At 48.2% G+C, this 25394-nt stretch overlaps 1 protein-coding gene across 2 annotated transcripts in view; it reads right to left on the minus strand.

Annotated features, from left to right (window-relative positions):
* Window positions 1-1873: 1873 nt before the first annotated feature.
* Mapkapk2 (MAPK activated protein kinase 2) overlaps window positions 1874-25394 on the minus strand; it is a 44708-nt gene continuing 21187 nt past the window's right edge. For both annotated transcript variants that reach the window (XM_041648691.1, XM_041648692.1), the window contains exons 2-10: window positions 5804-5943; window positions 5599-5663; window positions 5257-5336; window positions 4695-4821; window positions 4117-4192; window positions 3597-3721; window positions 2818-2903; window positions 2623-2703; window positions 1874-2088 (exon numbers count right to left, since the gene is read on the minus strand). In XM_041648691.1, coding sequence (XP_041504625.1) covers window positions 1945-2088; window positions 2623-2703; window positions 2818-2903; window positions 3597-3721; window positions 4117-4192; window positions 4695-4821; window positions 5257-5336; window positions 5599-5663; window positions 5804-5943 — 924 coding nt within the window. In that variant the 3' untranslated portion in view covers window positions 1874-1944. The remainder of the gene's footprint in view (window positions 2089-2622; window positions 2704-2817; window positions 2904-3596; window positions 3722-4116; window positions 4193-4694; window positions 4822-5256; window positions 5337-5598; window positions 5664-5803; window positions 5944-25394) is intronic.

Below are 25394 nucleotides of genomic sequence, written 5' to 3' on the forward strand. Positions count from 1 at the left end.
AATACTCCAGGCCCTGAGATCCTGAGGCCTGAGTTCTAGCCCAGCCAACAGTTGTGTGACTGGAGGCACCGTATTTCCCCTTTGGGTTGGTAAACTCACAGAGCAGAACCAAGTAACCACGCTGCCCCTGCCTTTCTCCCCTGACTGGGCACAGAAGCCCTAAAGTCAGCAGATCGGCTTCTACTCTAGGCTCTGCCAAGGACACAGTTCATCACTGGGGCTCTAAGGAGGCTGAGTACAACGCAGGGCACTTTGTTTCTGCCTGGCCTGTACTGCTCCCTCCTGGAATTTTAAGGTATTACAACCACCTTGCCTCCCCGGTTTTAAGTGTAGAACCTTCATCATTGGGACCCACTTCAGTGACTCCCCCCACCCACCTGCCCTGGCTCCAAAAGAGATCAGCTCTTATTGTCGTAGGCCCTCAATTAAGAGGGGCTATTCTCATGCTGATCCATCCAGGAGGCCCACTTCTCTCCTCCAGAGCTCTGCCACGTACCACAAAAGGCCCTCTCCAACAGGCTGGAATTCGAGAGGGAAGCAGTCCAGGGCCTGAGACCCAGAAAGGAAGAGAATGAAAACTTTCAACTATTAAATTTGTTTAGTAAAGACAATTTTGCTCATACAAAACAACAGTTTACAACAGTCTGAGTGCTGAACACACCATCAAAGACGAGGCAGGAGCTGCAGACATCTGGGCCCTGCCCCCAGGCCCAGAGATGCCCAGGAGCCCCTCCTCCACCAACCCCTGAGGGAGTCACCCCTCCTCCAGCGAGAGGGGCATGGGGGACAATGGCACGAAGACTCTTCCCCACCTGCTCCTCCTCAATCCTGGGGACCCCCACCCAGGCTGAGTTGTTAGAGGGTAAGGTGGCTAGCGGGCAGGGACAGAGTCAAGACATCTTTGGTGCGAAGACTGCCCCGCCCACCAGGCCATATGGTGGAAATTCCAGGAAGACCACACGTGGTCCTGCCCTTGCCAAAGAAGGGAGGTTGGCAGGTACCCCAGAGCTGGGGGGAGATGCATGAAACACAAACGCCTTGCAGAATAACATTCCCAGGCTCACCCATGAGAGCGGAGAGACAGCCCATTGAGAAATGGCTAAAAATTTCAGAACTCAACAAGAGTGGGTTAATAATGGCAAGAAGGGCAAGCAGAGGCTGCTCAGTGGCCAGTGCCTCGGGGACCTAGAACCAGCTCTAACTTTTGGACAAGGCCCCCAGAAAGGGCCCAGTCTTCCTGATGGCTGCCAGTGCCCACTCACCACTGCCCCTACTCAGCTAATACAGAGGCCATGACTACCTGGCTCTGGATCTAGACAAGCTACCTAGGCATTTAGGCAGGCTCAGCTCAAGCAGGAGCCCCGCAGCCCTGTCTTCCCTGGCCCTCCAATGCCCAGTCACTGTCACGGACCAGGGCATACACACATACACACGTGTGCTCCTCTTGTGCACACTGGTGATGTCTGAGGGCTTCAGCAGGAGGCGAGTGACACCCTACCGCCACTCCTCCCTCTTCCTGGAGCAGGACCCCAGGTTCCAGTAGGAGGTCTGGGAGGACAGATGGGACAACGCAGGAACATTCCCTGTAACAACTTCCAGAACCCTTGGGTAAACCCTAGCCTTTGCAGATGGGAATGGACTTGGGAAAAGGACGGGGGGTGGGGAAAGGGCAATAAATGAGGTTCCATAAAAATTCTACGTCAAATTACAGATAAAATGCAAAAGGAGCACGGGCTCAAGAGCACCTCACCCCTCCTCACACATCCTCCAGCCCCCCTCCATGAAGGCCAGAGCCAAGGGCAGAACTCAGGCGGAGGCATATCTGGGCTCCACGTAGCTCAGGAGGACAGGAGGCAGCAGTGGGCAACTTGTGTCTCTTTGTTTAAAAAATATATTCATATAGAGTTATTGCTTGTCCTCCAGTGGGGTGGGAAACGTAGCGGCTCAGTGGGCAAGGGCCGCAGCCTCCACAGCGCGAGCTTTCTTCCGCCTCTTCAGAAGCAGAGGGTTGGAAGCGTCCTCTATCTTCTTTATCTTGATCTGCTCATAGTCAACACGCATCGTGGCCAAGGCACTGGTCATCTCCTCCTGGACGCAGGGAAAGGGGACAGAGACACAAGCAGTGAGAGACGCACAGGCAGAAATGGTCGGCTGTGGACCACCCCACCGCTGACAGAAGTGTCCGCCAGCACTGAGACAGCACGAACTGGCCACCATGGAGCTATTCTCCCAGGAACCCTCTGACAAGCCCTAGAAGGGGAAAAAGCCCTGGGCCAGCCATCAGGAGGTCTGGGACTGATCCTGTAGGACCTGTAACAGGCCACTCCCTGTCTGGGGCTTTTGCGCCTTCATCTGAAAACTGAGGAGATGGTACCCAGTGCCTCTTCAGGTCCCATTAGAGCCCCAGGGAGAGGAGGGCTCAAGAGAAGCAGATGGCAGAGTCTGGGCAGGAGCACAGAACCCCTGCCACAAGCCAGGGAAGGCAATGGCTCCCCGTCACCTTTCTGTTGCCATTGATGTTACACTGGGATGAAGAACACAGACCCAAACTGTCCTTGGCCAGGGCCAAAACTCATGCTGGGGCTTCCTCTAAACGTGCTCTTATCCAGCAGTACCCCTCACCTTGACGTCCTCCCACCGTTCCTTGTCCTCCTTTAGGACACGGCTGGTGTGCAGTGGAGTCTGAGGGACCTTCGTAGATTGCTGAGGAAAGAGAAATGGGATCAAGTGACAACTAGAGAAGTAAAATCCTGAGTAAGGCGCCAACTGGGCAACAGCGTCCCTGGCACACAGGTCTCCCCAGGCCATAAAGCTTACCATGATCCAGGGGTGGTTCATGAATTCTGTGATGGTCATTCTCTGGGTGGGCTCTGTTTTCAGCAGATTCCGGATAAGCATCTTCACTATGGGGGCAAGGCAGAGTACACAACAGCTCAGGGGAGATAAACGGGCAGCTCGGGGGACAGGACAGCTCAGGGGATGGACAGCTCAGGGGATGGACAGCTCAGGGGATGGACAGCTCAGGGGACAGGACAGCTCAGGGGATAGGACAGCTCAGGGGATGGACAGCTCAAGGGATGGACAGCTCAGGGGATAGGCAGCTCAGGGGATGGACAGCTCGGGGGATGGACAGCTCGGGGGATGGACAGCTCAGGGATGAGACCGCTCACGAGACATAGATGGACAATTTAGGGGACTGGACAGCTCAGAGGACAGAGACAGACAGCTCAGGGGTGAGGCAGCTCAGGATATGGGAGAATTCAAGGGACAGAGACAGCGCTGGGGATGGGACGGCTCAGAGCTATACTCTGCCCTGCACTTTCCTGCATTAATCAGGCAGAGAAGGAGACTGTACGGAGGCTGCTACCCAAGTACCAGTGGCTCCAAGGACCATCATGCTAAACCACTGGACAGGCCCTACACAGTCCTATGGCTCTGGCCCCACTCAGGCACTTCCCACAGGAAAGATACACGTAGAAGGCATAGGAACAGGTGCAAGCCCCCATTCTAGCAGCACGTGAGATAAACACCTATACTTATGTGTGCATATGCTCATACACACACTCTTTCCCTTGATCCAAAAGGCTGGTTCCTACCTTCTTCTGACACTTCTGACCATTCGGGGTTAGGAAATTCATACTGGCCCATTCGGATACGAGTCTTCATACCCGGAGAGATGGCAAGGCCATGATTGGAATAGAAGGGAGGATACCCACACAGCCTAAGAAGAGAACAGCAGAGTGGGTGTTATTTAGGAATCCCGAACCAAGAATAGGGTGACCAACAGTCTCTTCTTGAAATAACCACAGAGAACTAGGAGACTGTCGATACAGACACAGCAGGACCCAGAAACCAAATGTGCCAAGGATGTCAACTAAACAGTCTAGCCAGTTAGCTAGTTTCTACCACCACTTAGCAGCCAGAACCCCGACAAAGCACCAAGTGAGGCAGGAATACAGGGGATTCGCAGGGAATCCCCCATCCAAAAGGAAATGCTAATGTCTGCCTCTTCCTCTTGTCCTGCAGAGGTACAAGCTTCCCCAGCTCCCTAATGCACTGCAGCCTAGGACCCAGCCACACCCCAGCCTAGCACCCAGCCACACCCCGGCCACTCACAGAATATACATGATGACACCCAAGGACCACATGTCACAGGACTTGTCATACTTCTCTGGGCCCAGAACTTCTGGAGCTGTAAAGCAAAGATCACTATGGGTTGTCTGGGCTCTTTCAACACTGAGACCTCCCTGTTTGGAAGAGCAGCTGGAGCGGGAGAGGTGAATGGAGGCCCTTCCCCAGAAGGAGCTCTACATCTAGAATCTTAGGGTGAGGACACACCCAAACTGCTGAAGCTTTGCAAACACGTGCAACTAACCACACACGTTGTGGGCTTATTCAATGAGTCAGCTGGGACTTTAACTCCACAGAGAACGTGACAGAAACTAAGGCTCTTCTTAGGAAGAGGACACAGGCACCAAATTCTGCTCTCACCCTGCAGACTATTTTCATAACACTTAGTCACAGCTTAACTCTGACAGTCATTTCATGACAGAGTCCTTTCAAGGCAAGTGCCAGATAAGGACATAAGACCCAACCCAACACTCCTAGAACTATGGTCTTCTGGAGACCAGGAAAACAAGGGGCTCAGACACAGCCTGGTCAGGATTCTGTCCTTGGGCCTCCCCTGAACTCACCTACATAGTATGGTGTGTAACACGGAGTGGTCAGAGAGTTGTGACTGGTGGTTTCCTTGGCAAAGCCAAAATCAGTGAGTTTCAGAATGGCATTGGGCCTTTTGGAAGTATATAAGAGGTTCTCGGGCTGTCGAAAGAGAGATGAGTAAGTAACAACCCTGTGGAAATATTATGAGAAACCCAAAAGGAAGGACTGTGCCTTCCCTTCATCTGCTCAACCAACCACGCATCCACCCAGTCCCTCTGCTCTGCACACCTTGGGGACATCAGCTCCCTGCTACAGAGGGCCTGGAAATCAAAGAGTAGCAAGCGCATGGAACTGTGGGGAACACTGCTGTGTCAGAGCGCTGGGTGCGGGACAGTGAGGTGCTGGTGAGAAGACCCGCAGGACTGAGTGCAGCCACAGAGGGTTTCAGTACTAAGTTTGTCGCCCCCTGCACCGAACTCCACAGGCCACAGACGGGCCTGCAGACCCATCCTACCCTAAGGAAGCAGACAACCAGGGTGCACGGCGACTCTGCTGTGCCATTCTCACAGCTCATGGGGCATAAGCAGGCAGTACCTTAACATCCCGATGAGCAATGTTGATCGAGTGCAGATACTGGATGGCCTCGCCGATGCTCTTCATGATCTCTGATGCTTCTGCAGGACAGAGAGACACAGGTAGAGGTCCGGAAGCTCTACGCACCAGCCCGCCAGCGCAGCTTCAGCCTCCACACCCTCCTACTCATCAGCCACACTGAGAAGCTCTGAACTGGCCCACAGCTGAGGGAGAGAGGTGCTCCCAGCAGTGGGCCTGAGACAGCAGTACCCGCAGCCTCTTCTGGGAGCAGGGTCTGCAAAGGCCCTAGAGTTGCCTACTGCCCTGTCCACCCACAGCTACCCCACAGCAAACCCTCTCTACCTCTTTCTGTGAATGCCTGGTCTCCTCGGTCCTGGATTCGACTAAAGAGCTCTCCACCATCGAGACTGAAAAAAAACACACAGTGAAAGATCTGGAAACCAGCCAATCACCCCACCCCTACCACACTCCACGGCCCCAAGTGGGCTGTCCCCAGGGGCAGAGGCACCCCAGGGTAACTCGGGGATAAGAATGCAGCAGGGCTCACCACTCCATGACGATCAGCAGGCACTTCCTGCCGGCATACAGGTTCTCATAGACATCCACGATGTGCACAATATGGGGGCACTGGGAGGCCCTCCAGTGCAGCTCCACCTCTCTGCGGGCCTTCGGGCAGTCCTGGAGCATCTGCAAGGCCAGCACCTCCTGAGTGACACAGTCTCCGGGGAGAGCTCACGCCCCGTGCCCAGGCTTGTTGGAAGCTATGCCCCTGTGCCAGCTTTCCCACCAACACTATAAATGCTCTCTCTCAAGGCTAAGGCCACTTCCATGGCATCTTCCCCAGTCTCTCTCCCTCTGGGACCCTGAGATCGCTCTGCAGTAACTTTAATCACTCTACACAAAACTTCAACTTGACCCCTCCAGAGCTTGAACAACAGCAAGGCTGAAACTACCCTCACTCCCAGTTGCCATCAAGGCCCTCTCCACCAGCTAAGAGGGTGAAGCCTAAGGCAGGAAGCAATCAAGTCCTGGAGGCCAGCGACCCATGGAGACAGACTGAAAAGAACCACAAGGAAAGTGGACAAAAAAAGGGAGCGATTTCAGAATCAGCAGGAACAGAAACCAAGATCACTCAGAAGTGCAGCAGACCCATGCAGAAGGCCTCTGAAGTCAGCCAGGTGCTGTCGGAACCTTGGTGTTTACTACATCTGCAGTCTTGAGCAAGCGGTGCGGCTCAGCAAGCTCCTTCATACCCCTTCTTCTTCACTGGACCAGGTGTCCAGGGGCATTAGGTGAAGCCGGACCCTCACCAGCCTTAAAGGCTGGATTCTGGTCAAAAACCAGCTCACTGGTGTCATTTCTTTTGCTACTGACTAGCTTAGGAACAGGCCGAAGATCCGAATGGCCCAGAACTCTGAAGGTAGAAAACAGCACAAGGTCTAGATTGTCTCTCCTGCACCTGCTGGCTAGGAGCACACAGTTATCACGGTAATAAGAAGACTGGCCTAAGACCACAGAGTTGTGTGCCGAGGGAAACCAGTGAAACATGGCAGCTTCCTGAATCCCCGTGACATCACCAAGCATCCTATCCTGCCAGACACACCTGCCATGCCAGCAGGGAGACTAGACGAGAGAGCAGAGCTTCAAGGCTGGTCTTGACTCATATCCAAGGCGAATCTGGGCTATGTGGGGCCCCATCTTTAAAACAAAACAAACAAAACCAAGAATAATTTCCTGACTGCTTGATTAAACTCTTCTAGTAGAACCCTACTGTCTGGAGGCAAAGGCATCCACACACGCCTCTGCTCCGTAAAATGGAGTGACGGTCGACTCGTGCTCGGCAGCAGTAACCACCGCTGCTGCTAAAGTGCTAGCGAGGTACAGGGCACAGATGCTACCATCCTGAGACACAGAGCACATGGATTTACCAACACCACAGCTCCACACTGCGCAGGCCAAGCAGGCACTGGAGCATCCACTTATGTGACAGGAAAGGGCTGAGGTAAGCAGGAGAGCTGAGGAGAGCCGGACTCCATGAGCTAGAGCCTGGTGAGTAGTATCAGACATGCGGGGTGCTGCCAAAGGCAAGCACAGGAATCTCCAACAAGAAAACTAGCGTGCCTTTATGCTGTGGTCCACACGGTGCTGAACTGTGTCTCACTGACAGGATAGAGAAATAGCCTGCCCAAGGAGAAACTTCCAGGAAGACAGCGACAGTCTGACTCCAAATTCCAAGTCTTTCCGCCCTATCGTCCAGAGTCTAGGAGAAAGCTAGAGGCTAAAATTTCTCAGAGTGGTTTCAAAGATGCAACTTCCCAAGCAGAGGCCCACAAAGAACCAACCAGACTGCTATCTCCCGTGTGCTGGAGGCAAACTGCCCATTGTGTCACACTGCCACCTTGTGGCCAAATAGGGGCATGGCGAAGCTCTGTATGGGGTGTGTTGTCGGGGTAAGTATTTACTTTTCCATGCTGTAGGAGGAACAGAAAGAGACACTGGCCAATCCCATGTGCATGTAATTCAACTCAACAAGTACTGACTGAATTACTATTGGCTGCACTGGGTACTGAATATCAAAACCAAACAGACTATGCACAATCTGAGTGCTCAGGGCAGTGGAAAAGGGAGGAGCGGTACAAGAGGCGGGCACTGGAAATACCTGCATTCAATTCTCTCGTCCATTCTGCATTGCAGTGGATGAGAGTAAAAAGAATCCCGTGGGGGAACTCACACTCACGCTCGGTCTCCACATCTGGGGGCACGAGACATCAGAGACAAACAGGTAACCAAGGTGTCAGAGCAGGCTCCTGGCCACGCTCCTGTGTTTTTCCAGAGCTGGATGACCCACTGGGTCCATCTGTGTCAGCCCCCTGTGCAGGCCACAAGGCTAAAGTAGACAAGATGGTGAAGACGACGAAGAGTGCAGGAGATGTGCTGAGGAAATCCATCCTCAGACTGGACACTCGGCTTGGAGCCCTGAGCACTGAGCAGGCCAGGGAGTGAGGGGACTTTTCAACTAACAATACACGGGCCCTGGGAGAGGGCGAGCCAGGGAGGAACTCTGAAATCCATGATACCCACGCTAAGACTCAGCCCTACATGGTGTGTCTGAAATCCTCCTGCAAAAAAGGTCAAAAGATGCATGTTCTAAACTAAGGTGCAACCGCCAAGGCTGCCTGCCAAGTGTGGGGGGTCAGAATAAGGTCAGGGAGTCCACAACCTAGGAAGGAAGTTCTAAGACAGCCGCAGTGAGGGAGGTGTAGGAACTGCCCAGGGTGTTGAAAATGGGCCCTTGACTCTGGCTGTACACCTCTGACTCCCTCATCTTCCATCATGGGATCTCCTGAAAAGATTCTAAACCAAACCAAACACCAAATGGGAAAGAAACAGCAGAGTCTGGGCACGTGGCTCTCCTAGCCAACAGCAGACAACGACACGGTAGCGACAAACAAGCTGCCCACATAAACTCTACACCTCAGAAGACCTCACTGGGAACCCCAGGAACAGGGGCTCTTAACCTGTGTGCCCCCATTTTCTCATCTCCTGGACATCCAATGATGGGCCTACGGGGTCGCTGTAGTAAACAAGTCTATCATGTGACCAGCACAGTTCTTGGCGCACAGTGAGCGCTAACAGTGAGTGCTACACCAGAGTTCTGCCATTACTCTGCCCCTATATATTAGGATAATGGTCCCCTAGGGGGGCAGCTGGATCCCGATCACACCCACTTCACTTGGGGGTTATTCTATGCATAGCTCTAGGCAGCAGGGACCCGGACACAGGGCAGCCTTGGGTCTTCCCTCCACATAGCACTCACAGGGACAGCTGGAGCAGGGACGTGCTGATTCTGATCTGATGCCAAGACTGATGCCAAAGTCCATTTCAGGCCCAGGTGTAGTGTAGTGTGTTGCCAAAGACCTCTGCATTCCCAGGAGGCACCTGGTCAGAGGAAAGCCCTGTGTCAGGCAACACCTCGCCACTCCTGAGGCCAGGGCCATCGACTCTTCACTCTGGACCACAGAAGCTGCTTTTCTGACACCTGGCTGCCCTGGGTGCTTTGCAGCATAAAAGGGGAAAAAGCACCTGGGAAGGCGCCACTGTAGGCGAGTCTCAGCAACCTCCTGAGTGAACACTGAAGGGGTAGCAGGCAGAGCTGAGGGGGGGGGGGGTCCTCCAAGTAAAATGGCTACATACGTCCAACACGTCATTACTCCTATCTCAGGCCCACTCTGGGAGGGGGCCTCCTATTTTACAAACAGGATGTATTTATCCACTACGGAGAAATTCCTCCACAGGACCTTTCATGCAGCTGAGGCAGGACTGGAATTGTGAAGGCCCTGTAGTAGACCTTCACCCAGGCAACCAGACATCCACTTCTGCAAGCTAGGTTACCTCCTAAGCTCTCAGTGCCCATCAGGAAAAAGCAGCTCATGCCCAGGGATGCCGGCTCAAGTGTCCCTCAGTTGCCCCCATGCCACCTCAAGGAAGGAGCAGGAGTCTGAGCCTGCTCAGCATTCTCTGGCCCACTCCAGCTTAGCACATTCTATCCCAGCACCTCATGTCGCTCTTCCCAGAAGTGACTGTCATCTCTCCTCAGCACTGTCTACGCCTCTCCTTCCACCACGAAGCCTGTGGAGTGGAGCCTCCACACACAACGCGAGAAGCTAACTTGGCTCTAGTTAGACAACTGTAAAAGGAAGGCACGAAGAAGTCAAGGAGCTTTGCAACCAGAAAACACTGTCCTTACGTCATCTGCTATCTCAGCCAATCCTTCAATCGTCCACATCCCTAGATTGGAGGCCAATGAGGGATACACACAGAATGACCTCACTCTGCAGAACCTAGAGCGTCCAGCGTGTGCCCACACGGGGTCAGGGGATGAGGATACAGCGCACGCACGCACACACACACATAGCCCCCACTAATTATACACTGTAACTTGTTCTGCAGATGAAATAGCTAAGATGCTGTCACAGGAGCACAGGAGCAGCCACAGTGGTAGAGAAGAGTCTCAACTCCCAAACCCGCTGACAGCTGCCAACAAGCCTGAAAGACATCCCACACTTCTCTCTGTGCTCATCTCTCCCTGCTCCAAAGCACAGAGGGGACAGTGCATACATGTCCATCTAACTACTGATACAGAGATAAAGGAGGAGGTCCACTGCTAGAGCCTCTGCAAGTTCAACGAGGATGGCAGTCAGCCTTCCCAGAAGCTGATCTAAACATAAATGAACAACAGATCCCCAAATTCTCAGAAAGTAGACAAACAAGGTACATGGACGTACTGCACCTGGCCCCTGTGCAGGTGTCTATTTCCATACCTTTGGTCAGGACATAAAAAACAACTCTCTATTTGTTAGTGAATTTTATAACTCCTATGAGGGAAAGTCCCTACCCACAGCTAAACTGACATGAATCCTGGTACCCAAAGCCATAAACATCCTTGTGGTGCTGCGAAAGGGATCTCTACTGAGGTGACTCCCTGCTGTGCTCCTTGTGCCCCAGAATACCAGCGATGCAGCTACAGAGGACTGAGGCTCAACAAAAGGTCACACTGCAGATGACAAATCTTCCAAACAGTTGCAATGCATGATGGGTAAACACTAACTCAACTCTAGTAAAGACCACCAACCCCACCTAAAAATGGCTGAAGGATAAGAAAGGCAGTTCAAAGAAAAAGAACCGTGACAGCCAAGTGAAAATGCCTGTAGCCACTCATAAAGAGGAATACTTATTAAAGGGCCAAAAACTGCACCAGGCTGGCAAAACTTTAACATTTGAACAAACTCCTGGACTGGCAAAGATTCAGGGAAGAGAGTCTCACTCAGGATCAAAAAAAATCCTAATTTTGGAGAAATCTCGTCATACGTATGACCAGATTGTGCTTAAGTCTTAGATCCAATACAAATCCTTTCCTTGCAGCTCTAAATGGCAGGAAGCCTACTAAGCACCCAAATGTCTACAAATAAGGAGCTGATCAAGATGTGTAAACACAGATGCAGACCGCAGAACACGGTGCCCTCGGCGAGAGAAGGAAGCAGCTTCTCAACTGTCCCTATGGGGAGGATGGGGCGTTACAACTGGGAAGCACACAGGAGCCAGGTGACGAGCCAGCTGTGTTTAATGTCCTAACTTCTTTTGGTTTTTGAAGACAGGGTTTTCTCTGTGTAGCTTTGAAGCGTGTCCTGGAACTCACTTTGTAGCCCAGGCTGGCCTTGAACTCATAGAGATTGGCTGCCTCTGCCTCCCAAGTACTGGGATTAAAGGTGTGCGCCACCACTGCTCGGAATATCCTAACTTTTAAGTGGAACTGCATTCACATTTTTAAGTAACTCTCAAAGCACAGTCTTCAAGACAAGATGCAAACACACCAACAGATTAATTTAGGTGAATTAGGGCAACATTTTTCTTTAAATTTAAGAACTACTTTTTAAAAAGGAAAAAAGAAAGGATACTAAACAGAACATGTGTTTTTGTTATTTTGTTTCTTAGGACAGAGGAAAGAGAGGCTGGTGATTCTGCTCAGTGGGTAAAGGCAAATGCCGACAAGCCTGGTGACCTGAGGTCAGTCCCCAGGACCCACATGGTGGAAGGAGACGTGTGTGTGTGTGTGTGTGTGTGTGTGTGTGTGTGTGTGTGTGTGTTAATGGCACTGGTCTGGAGAGGTGATGCAGTGGTTAAGAGTACCAATTGGCCTTAGGGATGTAGATTCAGTTCCTAGCACCCACATGGCACTCATAGCCATTTGTAAGTCCAGTCATGGGGACTCAACACCTCTGGCCTCTACAGGCACTGCACATACATGGCGAACAAACATACATTGGGACAAAACACTCCTTCATATAAAATAAAAACAAAATCTCAACAAAAAGAGTTAGCAGTGCTGATGACCAGTAAGTAGATCCTATAGAGAAGCACACATGCTATACATGCACCCTCTTCTACTTTCCATGCTTGTCTGGTTCTTTAATGTGCACATCAACCTCTTCTGAAAAATGGTTCAGAGGCGCAATGTGCCTTAGATCTTGCATTTGAACTAGGACGGAGCTATGTGCATTCCACAGGCCAGCATCCTTCAAGAGGGAAAGGAGTAGCGCTGAGGGACAGCACAGTGACACAGGAGGAGGCACAAAGCAGAGGAAGAAGGCAAGGCCAGCCTCCTCAAGAATGGAGCCAAAACACGACAGAAGGCAAAGTAGGTCCAAACCACACTGCTGCTCACAGCCCCTGACCTGTGTGGAAAGGCCTTGTGCGGAGCGGGGCAGCACTTCTCAGGAGTCTCCAGGAGTACGGTGGTTTGGATGAGAAATGGCGCTCAGAGGACTCGGAATATTTGAACACTTGGTCCCCAGGTGGTGGCGCTTTCATAAAATGAACTTGGAGAGTTTGGAACCTTTGGGATATTCAGCCTTGCTGAAGGAGGTACATCACTGGAGGTGGGCATTCCCTACTTCCTTCTCTCTGCTTCCTGTGTGCCACAGCCAGGTTCCTACTCCTGAAAGCATCTCATGCCTTCCCCACCACTATGGACTCTAGCCCTCTGGAATCATATGCCAAAATTAACTTTAAAAAATTATTTATGGGGCTGGAGAGATGGCTCAGAGGTTAAGAGCACTGACTCCTCTTCAGGAGGTCCTGAGTTCAATTCCCAGCAACCACAAGGTAGCTCACAGCCATATGTAATGAGATCTGGTGCCCTCTTCTGGCCAGCAAGCAAACAGACAGACAGAACACTGTATACATAATAAATGCATCTAAAAAATTATTTATGTATTATGTACATGGAGTTCTACCTGCATGTATGCCTGCAGGCCAGGAGAGGGCACCAGATCTCATTACAGATGGTTGTGAGTCACCATGTGGTTGGTAGGAATTGAACTCAGGACCTCTGGAAGAGCAGCCAGAGCTCTTAACCTCTGAGTTATCTCGCCAGCCCCAAAATTAACTCTTAAGTTGCTTTTGAACAAATGCTTTTGATCCTGGTGTTTTATCACAGCAAGAGAAAAGTGACTGACATATGTAAGAGGGCGAAAGACTAGGGGACACAGACATTAGAGGACACAGACGTTAGGGGACATGGACGTAAGGGGACACAGATGTTAGGGGACACGGACGTAAGGGGACACAGATGTTAGGGGACACGGACGTAAGGGGACACAGATGTTAGGGGACACGGACGTTAAGGGGACACAGATGTTAGGGGACATGGACGTAAGGGGACACAGATGTTAGGGGACATGGGCGTATGGGGACACAGATGTTAGGGGACATGGACGTAAGGGGACACAGATGTAGGGGACATGGACGTAAGGGGACACAGATGTTAGGGGACACGGACATAAGGGAATTCAACGTTAGTGGACATGGATGTTTCTTTCAGTTCCAGTGGATAGAACTATGATTTAAGAAACAAGAAGAGGAATTTTCATTTATACTGAAACTATCTTGTGCCAATTATACTTCATACAAGACAATATTGCTACATTAAACCTAAGAGCCCTACAGGACACAGCTTATTGCTGACCGCCCTGTACAAGGACAGCAACTGAAGCAGCTTCCGTTAGTAAATGGTTAGTAAATGGTCAGTAAATGCTAAGTCTAAGATTCACACTTCAACCTCCAAGCTGTGTGCTTTGGTTTGTTTGGTACATGGTTAATGGTTTGGTTTTTTCATAAATGAGTTTTTAAGGAGTTTGAGCAGCAAATACATGCTGTTAAACTAGCTCACCCATCTCAGATGTCTCCCATTGTGCTGGTATTTTATGTCAAGATGACACGGGCTAGAGTTATCCGAGAGGAGGGAACCAAAATTGAGAAAATGCCTCCATAAGACTGGGCTGCAGGCAAGCCAGAAGGGTTTTCTTAATTCGTGATTGGTAGGAAGAGCTCACTGTGGGTGGGACGATCCCTGGGCTGGTGGTACTGGGTTCTATAAGAAAGGCTGAGCAGGCAATGGAGAGCAAGCCAGTAAGCAGCACCCCTTCATGGTCTCCATATCAGCTCCTACCTCCAGGTTCCTGTCCTGTTTGAGTTCCTGTCTGACTCCCTTCAGCGATGAAGTGGTGTGGACGCATAAGACAAACCCTTTCCTCAACTTGCTTTGGGTTGTGGTGTTCTGTTACAGAGATTTAAAAAAAAAAAAAAAAACCCTAAAACACCCACCCTTGCTGTGTTCCCAGGCCTTCGCAGTTCCTTATCTCTCTCTCTCTCTCTCTCTCTTTCACACACACACACACACACACACACACACAGCTATTCCACTCCTGAGGCCCAGTGCAAAGCCTGACACAGGAATCTCAGTAAGCACTAACTAATTAAAGGGACAGATTGTATCAGCCACAGGGCATGGCTTCCAACAAATCACGAGGTATCTTTCCCAGAAATCAAGATAAAACCAGGTGAGAAGGAGACACACCAAACTCTTTAAGCTGGTCTTAGGCTAGAGTTCAAGTGACAGGAAGAAAAATGACATATTCTTTGTAGTATTTAGTAAGTGAGACTTGTAAGACTCCACAGAGATCTTTTTCAGCAGAAAGGAGGTCACGAGCTCAGTTTGCCCTACCACTGCAAGTGCCAAGTTTTAATTGAAATGGTAAAATGCTATGTCATCTTCTGGACTCCACATTAGCTGAATGAGGCTCAACCCTAAGCAGGTCGGATGGGAAGGATCAGGGAGGGGTAGCTCCTATAAATTGAGAGCCAACATTCAGGGATATGTGAGCATAAAAACACACACCTCTAACACCAATATATGACTGGGTCAAGAAAAACGAAGGCAGAAGCCATCTGCATAACATATGGGAGAAGAGTTGAGAAAAATGAGACATGAGCCACTCTTTCCCACATCATTAAAATGGCCCAGAAATGGGACAGTGCTCCAGTACCCTAACAGAACACACGTGACAGAGAAGTCAGCATCTGTTCTGATAGGAAGAAGGCACTTGGTCATGTCTCATCGTACTGGAGACACCATCCCTCACCCAGCTGAAAACACAAACAAAGGCACTGTTGCTCTGAACTGACTGACCAGAGAGGACATGATGCTTATACAGATATTCCTTAGCAAAAGCCAGAATAAGACCACCACACTGAGAGAAAAGAGGGGAGAAGGGGGTAAGGAGACCTGCAGTTTAGATAGACCAACATGTGGATCTTGAGAGAAAACAGCAATAGGATGACCTCAAGGGGATCTGCCTGAAAAGGTTCGGCAGGTCTCCTGCAAGTGAATTCTAACACAATAACCCAGGAAGGAGGAGGCGGAAGACCTGCCACAGAGGAGGTCAGGACCACAACACTGGGAAAGTAAGGTACTAAGCAAAGTGTCCCAAGGCACAAAACTGCTAGCAGGGCATGCAGGCTCACAAAACGAGAGCAGAGAACCTGGAAATACATGAACTACTGAACTACTGACTGCAATCAAAGTTTAAAGAAAAAAAAAGGATCTGGGAGGAAGCGACCCCGTTGGCAACAGAGGCAGCATTGGGGGAACGTCCATCTTTACCATGCCCATCTTTTCTAGTAAGAAGGCTGTTCTTCAGACTAGAAGCTAAATATCTAAAATCACACATTCATGTTGGCTCCTAAGGACACAGGGGATCTAAGACTAAGAAGCAGTTTACACCCCCAGCCTCAGAAGAATCGCAGCCTGGGATGCAGTGAGAGTGGGCACCACAGGGCTAGGACAGCTCGTCACACACGCCCCTCTTCGGTGCCCACTGTCCTTCTGACACCAGACTGAACTCCAGGCACCCACAGCTGAAGGGAAAGAAACGAGATGTAAACAAAGGAGCTCATACAGTGCCACAATTGAGAGGTGTGGAGTTCACTGCTTGTCTAAAGGAAAGGGACGGACCATCTGACTGTTTGGCACGCACCACTGCTGGCAAAGCTCTGGGGCAGATCATCAACAGACCTTCACCGCCCACAGGCGCCTGACAAAGCAAACGACAGCCAGTGATTCTAAGGAGCACCAAAGGAATGCCAGACACGAGGGATCTTGAACATGAGGGATACAGGCAACGTCTCCAGACAGACCACTGGGATGCTGTCTAATGGATCCAGGACAGGCTGCTAAATACCAAAGTCACTGCCCCCTCTGATTTACACTGAACCCTTAGTAAATGGTCCTGACGCCACCGTCTAGTGCAGATCTAAATTGTGTGGTCCTCAACCTTAGCCTCCCATGCTCCCTGACGGAAGCAATTCAATAACACTAACAGATCTGAAGGAGATCTCCAAAATCCATCTTCCCTGCCCAGCCTTTCTGCTCTTTGCTACATTGCAAGCTACATCCACTAGGCACATTATAACCACTTTCTAGATGGTAGCCACACTCTGCTCTAATAAGCCTGGACTGCCTTCTATTCCAGCTCCTGTGATTCACCAAAAGCAACTCAGAGGAGGCAGTGGAAGAAAACAAAAGGGTTTGCCCTTCCTTATAACTCCAGGTCACATAGTCATTGAGGGAGAGCAGGGCAGGAGCTAGAAGCAGAGATCATGGAGAAATGCTGCTTGCTGGCTCACTTACAGACTCACGTTTGGCTGGCTTTCTTTTTCTTTCTTTCTTTTTTTTTTTTTGTTTGTTTGTTTTTCAAAACAGGGTTTCTCTATGTAACAGTCCTGGATATTCTGGAACTCACTTCGCACACCAGGCTGGCCTTGAACTCAGAGATGCACCTGCCTCTGCCTTTTGGAGTGCTGGGATTAAAGGCAACACCACCACCCAGTTAGCTCGCTTTCTTATTCAGGCCAGGACCACCTGCATAGAGATGGTGATACCTCACAGTGGGCTGGCCCTCCTGCATTAATTAATAATCAAGACAGTCTCCCACAGACATGCCCACACGCCAATCTGATCTAGGCAACTCATTGATGGAGGCTTTCCCTCAATTGACTCCAGGCTGTGTCAAGCTGACAATGATGTGAACTAGGAAACCTTCTGAAATGCTGATCTGAGCAGAACCTTCTTTTCTGCAAATCCCTCCACTGGATAACAAAACAAAATCCAAATTTGAAATGTGGTCATTCATATCTGCGCTCACGACCCAACATTCCCAATATTTCAGCGACATTACATGTGGTGACTCCAGGCCTTTCTGTACCTTCAAAAATCATTCCAGTGTCCTCCATTCCTGTGAAACTTCTCTGGCCACTTGGAGGCAGAATCAGCCCCTCTATCTTCCTCATTCCCATAAACTTAACAGCTGTTATGATCTGAGCTAAGATGTCCCCTGGGTTCACGTATTAAAGCCTATGACCCTGTGAGTAGCACTGTTTTGGGAGGTTCTGGATAGTTCAAGAGGTTGGAACCTGGCTGGAGAAAGCAGACCAGAGGTAGTCCTTAGATGTATTCTGTCACCAGCTCCTCCTGTCTGCCACAGGTGCGCAGCTCTCATCTGCCACACTCTCCCAAGCGCATAGAAGCACGTGGGAAACAAAAAACACATTTATACATGCATGTATGTTCACCTACACACTTGAAAAGAGGCAGGGGCTGGAAAGAGACAACTGTTCCATGACCTTCTAAAACTTTCAAGACATTAAGATTTCCTTCAAGATATTAATAAATACGGAAATTTGAAAACAAAACTTGTATTTCTTCATTTAAAACATTAGAGACATTGAGAATGAGTGCTCCACATTCTTGCAACCAAAACCATGCTGGACTCCGTACTGTGTGTATACGCCATGGAGTGAACACATTTTTCTAGCTCCAGAAACTGCCTCTTCCTTTCCCGGTTGGGACTAGTTTCTATTCCACCATCTGCAGCGCAGCTCCGTGAAGCATCCAAGAGTGAAGGTTTCCCAGGGCAGAGATCTTATCTCTTGCAACAAAACTCTTTCCCACAGCAATGTCCAGAGGCCACCTTGTCAGTCTGTCTGCACACGCAGAGTCCTGGACAGCGGCAATGTCCGTACTTTCACTTTTAGGTATTAGTCCTATAATTCTACTTATATTTGGCTCAAACTTCATTTCACTGTCCCACAGTACTCCCCCTCGTTTTTTTTTTTTCAAAACAAAAACTCTGAATCTAATCTCCTTTTGCTTAGCTTTCTTCCCAACCATTATCCATGACAACTTGTAGCCAGCACTCTAAACACAGAAGGACTCCATAATCCAGAACTGCCCCTTCTCATCTCCTGGCAGAAACTCCACCTTTGCTACTGTCCATCAACTGTGTTTTCACAACACAGGCTATGAGTTTCTCACTAGAATACAATGAAGAAACACGATTGCAAACGTCCCAGATGACCAGATGACCAATAACAAAATGACTCTTTAAAAAGAAAGTTGATTTGTCACTGCCCACAATAAGATCCACCCATTCCTTAGCTTTCTGAGAGTCTAGCTTCATGGCAGAGGTACTGGTGGGAGCCATGTTTATTGCCAGAACCCTATGGAGTTTCAAGGCCCCTGCTACCACCAAGAAGCAGGCTGTCAGCTATTCATAAACACCATTTAAGTGTTTGGTGGTGGGGCCTCTTAAAAGAGCTGCAAGGTTTTTACAGCTAAAGCTCAGTCAGGAAACCTCTCTTAAATGAGACACACTTGCCTCTAGCAAACAGAGTTCACCTGAGAAAATGCTGCCACCAAGAAGCCATGTTTAACTCTGTTCTCTTGTGTCTAGAATTCCTTCCCAAGCTCTCTCGAGTTTTATGTGGATGTAGTTGTCCACATTGGCGCCATTTGTTGGCAAACTCTGCTAGTTCATCTCCCAACTTCCCTGACTCAAAATAATCACACAGAAACTATATTATTTAAATCATTGCTTGGCCAATCACTTAAGCATATTGCTAGCTAGCTCTTATATCTGAAACTAAGCCATTTCTATTAATTTATAGTCTACCACAGGTTCATTGCCTACCAGCAAGGTTCCAGCTGGTGGCTTCTGTCTTTCTCCTCTGGGGGCTCCATGGCTTCTCACTGACTCCACCTACTCTATATATATCTTTTCCAGCCTGGTTATATTCTGTTAAGTCATTGGCTGAAAGCAGCTTCTTTATTAACCAATGGTATACAGAAGGGAATCCCACATCACCTCCCCTTTTCTGTCTTAATAAAAAGTAAGTTTTTAACTTTAACATAGTAAAATTACATATAACAAAACAGGTATCAAGCAAGAATTACAGTTACAATATTTATATCTACTTTATCTTTTATAATAACTAAGGAAAACTATAACTATCTATTCTTCAACTCCATCAATGACTACAAAAGGATATAATATTATCCAAGTTAACAGGAAGTGCACTGTAAGCAACTTCCAAAACTCTAGAATTGACGAAGACATCTTGCTGCCTGGACAGTCACCCAAAGTTCTTCTATAACACTGGGATCCATCTTCAGCCTACAGGCCCAGAGTATCTGGCAGACTTTTCCATGAAGGAAGAAATTTGAAGATCTCTTATGCCGTGTACTGGCAAAGTTCATCAGTTGCTTTCTTCTGTGTCCTGCAAAATGTTTAACACAGCTTCTGGTTCTGTTTGCTGGTGGAAAGCAGAGACACGGCTCCTTTAAGAGGTTTCCTGATTCAGCTTTAACAGTAAAAACTGTAGCTTCTTTAAAAACAGTGGCTTCCTGGTTCACCAACACGAGAGGCTCTGACTCTTTCAGGAGGTCCAGCTACGGAGCATTTAAATGGGGTTTGTGAGCAGCATGTTACAAACTGCTTAATGGTACAACATAGACCCACTGTATACCTGGAACTGGGGTGGTGTGCATGGCTTGCAGAGGCAGTGAACATGCCTCTGCCATGTTGGACTGGGCAGAGCCAAAAGGCAAAGCAGCCTTAGTCCGAGTCACACCGCTTAGCATTTTAAGAATCAGTAATTTTAAGATTACAGATACACAATAAAGACAAATTCAGATGAAAAAGACCTCTAAATAGGTCACAGTGTGTTTTTAAAAATGTACATAGGCTTGGGAGACAGAAGAAAAAGAATATAGAAAGCTATAAAAAGAAGTAAATGGTTTTTTAAAAAATAAAAAAAGTCTTTAAAGAGACAGCGTAAACTTGTAGAAAAAGTAAAAGAGTAAGAAAAATAAGCCACGTAAAGATAAAATATACACAGAGAGTGAAGTATAAGAGTGGCGGGGCTGCGTTCCCAGCACCCCGGCCGCCTGCTCGGCTAGCTTATGCCCCGAAATAACAACACACAAACTGTATTCTTTTAATCACTGCTTGGCCCATTCTCTTCTAGGCTAATTCTCACATATTAATTTAGCCCATTTCTAATCATCTGTGTGTAGCACCCCAAGGTGCGCTTACCGGGGAGATTCTAGCCTATGTCCATCCTGGGTCGGAGCTTCATAGCGTGCGTCTGCCCAGGAGCCAGGAGCACGGCGTCTCTGCTGAGGCGTCTGCTCTGGAGAGCAGAGCTGTGGAGTCTCTGACCTCACTTCCTCTTCCTCCCAGCATTTTGATCTGTTTACTCCACCTACCTATGTCCTAACCAATAAAATGGGCCAGGGCAGTGCCTTTATTAGCCAATGACCTTCCTCCATCAAGAGAGTCTGGATTATGTTTATTATTATGTTTTCTTTTAATTTTTTGATTGTGAATGAGCTAAGTACAGAGAGATATTTCATTGTATGGGCTGCTAGGCTAAACCAACATATATATTTTAAAGGTATCTTGACTTCAAAATATGGTTCTAAGGATATGCTACTTTGGAAAAGAGATTCTTCTTTTGTTTCCACAGAAGATGAAAACCTGTGGATTCCTTCCAGACTAATGTGGTTTGATGGACCAAGATGCCCCCCCCGAAAGGTCATCATGAACTCCCCCAAAAGAAAATATTTCACCCAACAAAAAGCAGGAAGAAGTTTAGAGATTCTTCCAAATTCCCAAATATTGTTTATAAATATTTGTTCACATTTAAAGGGAGATTTGCATTGGTATGGATCTTCATTTATTGATACAAATTTAAGGTCAATTTTGTTATATGTGTATTTCTCCTCTTGATTAAGGCATTGTGTTTGTGCAGCTCATTTAAAAATGTAATGTATAACTTAAAAATACAGGTTAATAGTCATCTATAATAGTCAAGCTTCTAGTCATGTTAGTTAGATTTTCTAAATGTACAGAAATATATTTCAGATGGATAGTTAAATTCTTCAAATCTTTTAAAGACTACCAGAATATGGCATATAAAATGTTTAAGAACTTAGGACTTTTCATGACAATGAGACATATCTGCTCCTGGCAGCACCAATCTACTTCAAGAGAAGGATGGGCATTGAAGAGGCTCCTTATAGAGTTTGTTAGCCATCTGGGCAAGAAACTGCTCTTGCTTGAACTGTTTGACTGGGCTTGCAGGACCCACAGAAAAATGACTGCTGAAGCTGCCTAAAGAAGGTGAGACAGTCCTTCAGGGTTCCTACTTCATGAAAGAGTCTTCCAGACATTTTGCAGGACACAGAAGAAAGTGACTGACAAACTGTAGTGGAACAGTACTTGAAATTTCCTGCTTCATGGAAAAGTCTGCTGGATACTATGAGCTAAAGATGGGTGCCTGCAACGTTACAGAAGAACTTTGGGTGACTGTCCAGGTAGTGTGATGCCTCTGTCAATTCTAGAGTTTTGGAAGTTGCTTACAATGCACTTCCTGTTAACTTAGGTAACATCATGTCCTTCTGGAGTCTTTGATGGAGTTAAAGAATAGATAGTTATAGTTTTCCTTAGTTATTATAAAAGATAAAGTAGATATAAATATTGTAACTGTAATTCTTGCTGATACCTGTTTTGTTATTTATAATCTTGCTTTGTTGAAGTTAAAACTTTCCTTTTTATTTAGACAAAAAAGGGGAGGTGAATAATAAAATATGTGTCATTGCCATTGGTTAAAAAAGAAGCTGCTTTCAGCCAATGGCTTAACAGAGTAAAGCCAGGCTGAAAGAGATATAGAGAAAGAGTAGGCAGAGTCAGAGAGAAGCCATGTAGCTGCCCAGGGAGACAGACACACTGGAACCTTGCTGGTAAGCCACAACCACGTGGCGATACACAGATTAGTAAATATGGGTTAATTTAAGATACAAGAGTTAGCCAGAAATACACTTAAACTATTGGTCAAACAGCATTGCAAATAATATATACAGTTTCTGTGTGATTATTTCAGGTCTGAGCCACTGGGAATGAACAAACAGCCCCCGCCAACACCTACCCACCTCCCCCACCCACATACCGATCAAGATCACTTTATTCTACATCCTGATAGGCAGGAACAAATAATTCCAATTCTGGCTGTCTCTACACAATGATCTCCAAGAGGAATATTGTCCCACATTCCTCACACAGACCCATCCTTTAGAGAGTGGAGGAGGAACAAAACTGAAAGCTACAGATGCTTCATGAATCATGTGAGGTGCCACGCTAGACTTCTCAGTAGAATTCCAATTTTAGTGAATGTGCTGCCACCAAACTAGTCTGGCGTTTGCCCCCAAAGTACACTTGGCATTATCTGGCAAAATTTTGATCATTGTTGCTTTGGGGATGCACTGTAACTGCAGCTATTGAGGAGAGGACATAATGCTGCTAATCCCTACATACCAGGTCAACATCACCCTTCCCTCACCCCAACCCCCCCAGACCCCACCACAAAGATGCATCTAGTCAGTCATATCAAGAAAGGCCACTAAAGGCTGCTTTAACCCAGGAGTCCTGATTAAGCTAATGTTAACATCAGATGGAAGCAAGGGTTAAATGACACAATGGCAAGCAGAACGCGGGCAGCTCGTGTTAATGTATCAAAGGTTCCACATGACGTCATGCTGTGGATCCGCAGCATCCTCACGAGCACTAACTCATCTGATGCCACAGCTCACTTCCTGCACTGCACACACTCACGTCCTGACTCCTACTGCTCAGTTCTCGGCCACGGTGAAAACAGTGCTCCTTCTCAGAAGACGAGGTATAGCGGAGCTGAGAACCACCAGAGCAACAGGCCTGAAAAGAACCCTCAGAGGCAGTCAAAGGGTAAAAGCAGTAACAGTCCTAAAAGTCCATGGGGGTACCACCAAAAAGGAACTCAAGTCTGCTTTCTTTAGTGGCAGCAAGCAAGTCAACAATGGTAAAGTCTTGTAAGACAGTCACTTTCCTCTCCCTGAAAAAGGTGGGCTCCAGGGAGAACCCACTGTCTCTGTGAGAGTAACTCAGCTGAGGAACAAGCTCTCCCTAATCTCGGACAGTGGGAAGACAGAGCAGTTGGCCAGAAACAAGACACAACAGCCTCCAGGCCCCAAGCCATCACATGCCAGCTACTCACCCAGGAGAAATACAAATATTAGGTTCACAAGAAAAAGACCTGCACAAGAAGGCACTTGGAGTTGATTCATCAGTTCACAAAATGGAAACAGCCCAAACGCCATCCACAGGAGAGCAGATAAGCAAATTATCACACCCACACAATGGAACAGGACTTGGCACAAGAAGTAACAGACTGGCAATACATGCAACCATGTGGATGAACCTCACACAACAGTTCATGCACATGTCCACACGGGCACACACACACACGCACACACGAGGGGAAGGGTGTGTGTGTATGTGTGTCCATCTTGTAAAGGGGTAGGTATTGGTATGGTTGGGAGAGGAATGGAGGAATTTACTAGAGTAATAACCTTTTTATTATATAGATTTGGGTTGTATATGAAACTTCTGTCAAGCTTCGTCAAATTAAGATTTTTGTGTATATATTCGCTATATGAATTTTACAACGCACACACATTAGAAAGACTGGACTCAGATGCATGCTGACATATGCTGAAAGTATGGGGTGAAATGCATTGATGTCTAAGCCAGCTATGAAAGGTAGCCTCCAAATACAATGAGCTATAAATGGACGGTGATCTGGAAGACTGAAAAAGAGGTAAGGTAAACAAAATCATAGACGGCCACTGGCAGAACCTAGGTGGCTGGGAGATGGGTGCTAACTGCACGTCTGAAATGGCTACAGTAGGAAGCTATGGAGAGGAGAAAGAACAGCCAGTCCCCAGCACCACAGGGACCAGAGGTGGCTGGGAGGTCATGGGAGCAAAGTGTAAGGCAGTGCTAGTTTGGGCCCACAGAAGGGCCTCAAGGCAAAGCCTGTGAAAGGTCAGGCTGACCTGGTGACAGGCAACACTGGCCAGCAGAGTGAGTGTAAAGGTGGTGCTTAGACTTTGGACGTCATCAACTCCTGCTCCTATGGGACCAGATGCACTATGTGACTGTGGTCAGAAACAAGCCCCGCCCACTCTAGCCTTGGCTGAAGGGCTCCACCACCCTGTGAAGGGATAAGGGCACGTGAACTGTCCTGTGTTGACAACCAGCTACTTATATCATCTCTAGAAGCCACTTTTCTAGACAGAAACCGAATACACAGATGCCAACCTGAGTCCCACATATCTCCAGCAGTTCCACGCAGGCCAAAAGCAGGGAGCCTGCTGTTTCACCAACTGCTCCCCAAAGAAACGGCCTAAGGTACAAGCAGCCCTCGACCATCTGCACATGGATGCTCCAAGCACATGGGTGCTCCACTTTGAAGATGAGCCACAGCAAAAATCTGAATCAATAAGCAGAAGATCTATCCCATAGCCCCAGTCTGTCTGTATGTGTGTGTGTCTGTGTGTGTGTGTGTTGTGTGGGTGTTTTTAGAACAAATAACATTATGGAAGCCAAAGAGAATTAAAGAAATACATTTTTCTGGATGAAAAATAAATTCATTCATATTTTCTAAAGCCTAGTTTCAATAATTTTAAGATTACTATCTCTGTCCCCACCCCCTACTCCAATGACACAGATTATCTAACTCTAGCTGCATAAGACAACATGTGATAGACTTTGTCATGTGATCAAAGACTATGCGGGAAAGCAGAGCAAGTAGGTTCTAACTTACGCACTACAATCAGCTTACTGAGAAATGACAGGTAAGTCCCTCTGACTCTTTCCTTTCCTATACAAGCTAAGACATGCATGGCATGAGCGGACCCCTTGTGTCTCCCCAGAAAAGAACAGGACACCAGAGAACCTCTCCTGGCTATCAGTGCCTACTACTGGCCTGCTCTTTCTCAATTTCACCCTTCTGATTTCCAAGGAACCTGAACAATCTGGAGCTTCTGGAGTCAATATCTTAAAGGAGAGAATATATATACATCTCAA

Source organism: Microtus oregoni, unplaced genomic scaffold (genome assembly GCF_018167655.1).
Source record: "Microtus oregoni isolate MIOR12 unplaced genomic scaffold, Mior012 000003F_ref0000135, whole genome shotgun sequence".
In the NCBI taxonomy this organism is placed as follows: Eukaryota; Metazoa; Chordata; class Mammalia; order Rodentia; family Cricetidae; genus Microtus; species Microtus oregoni.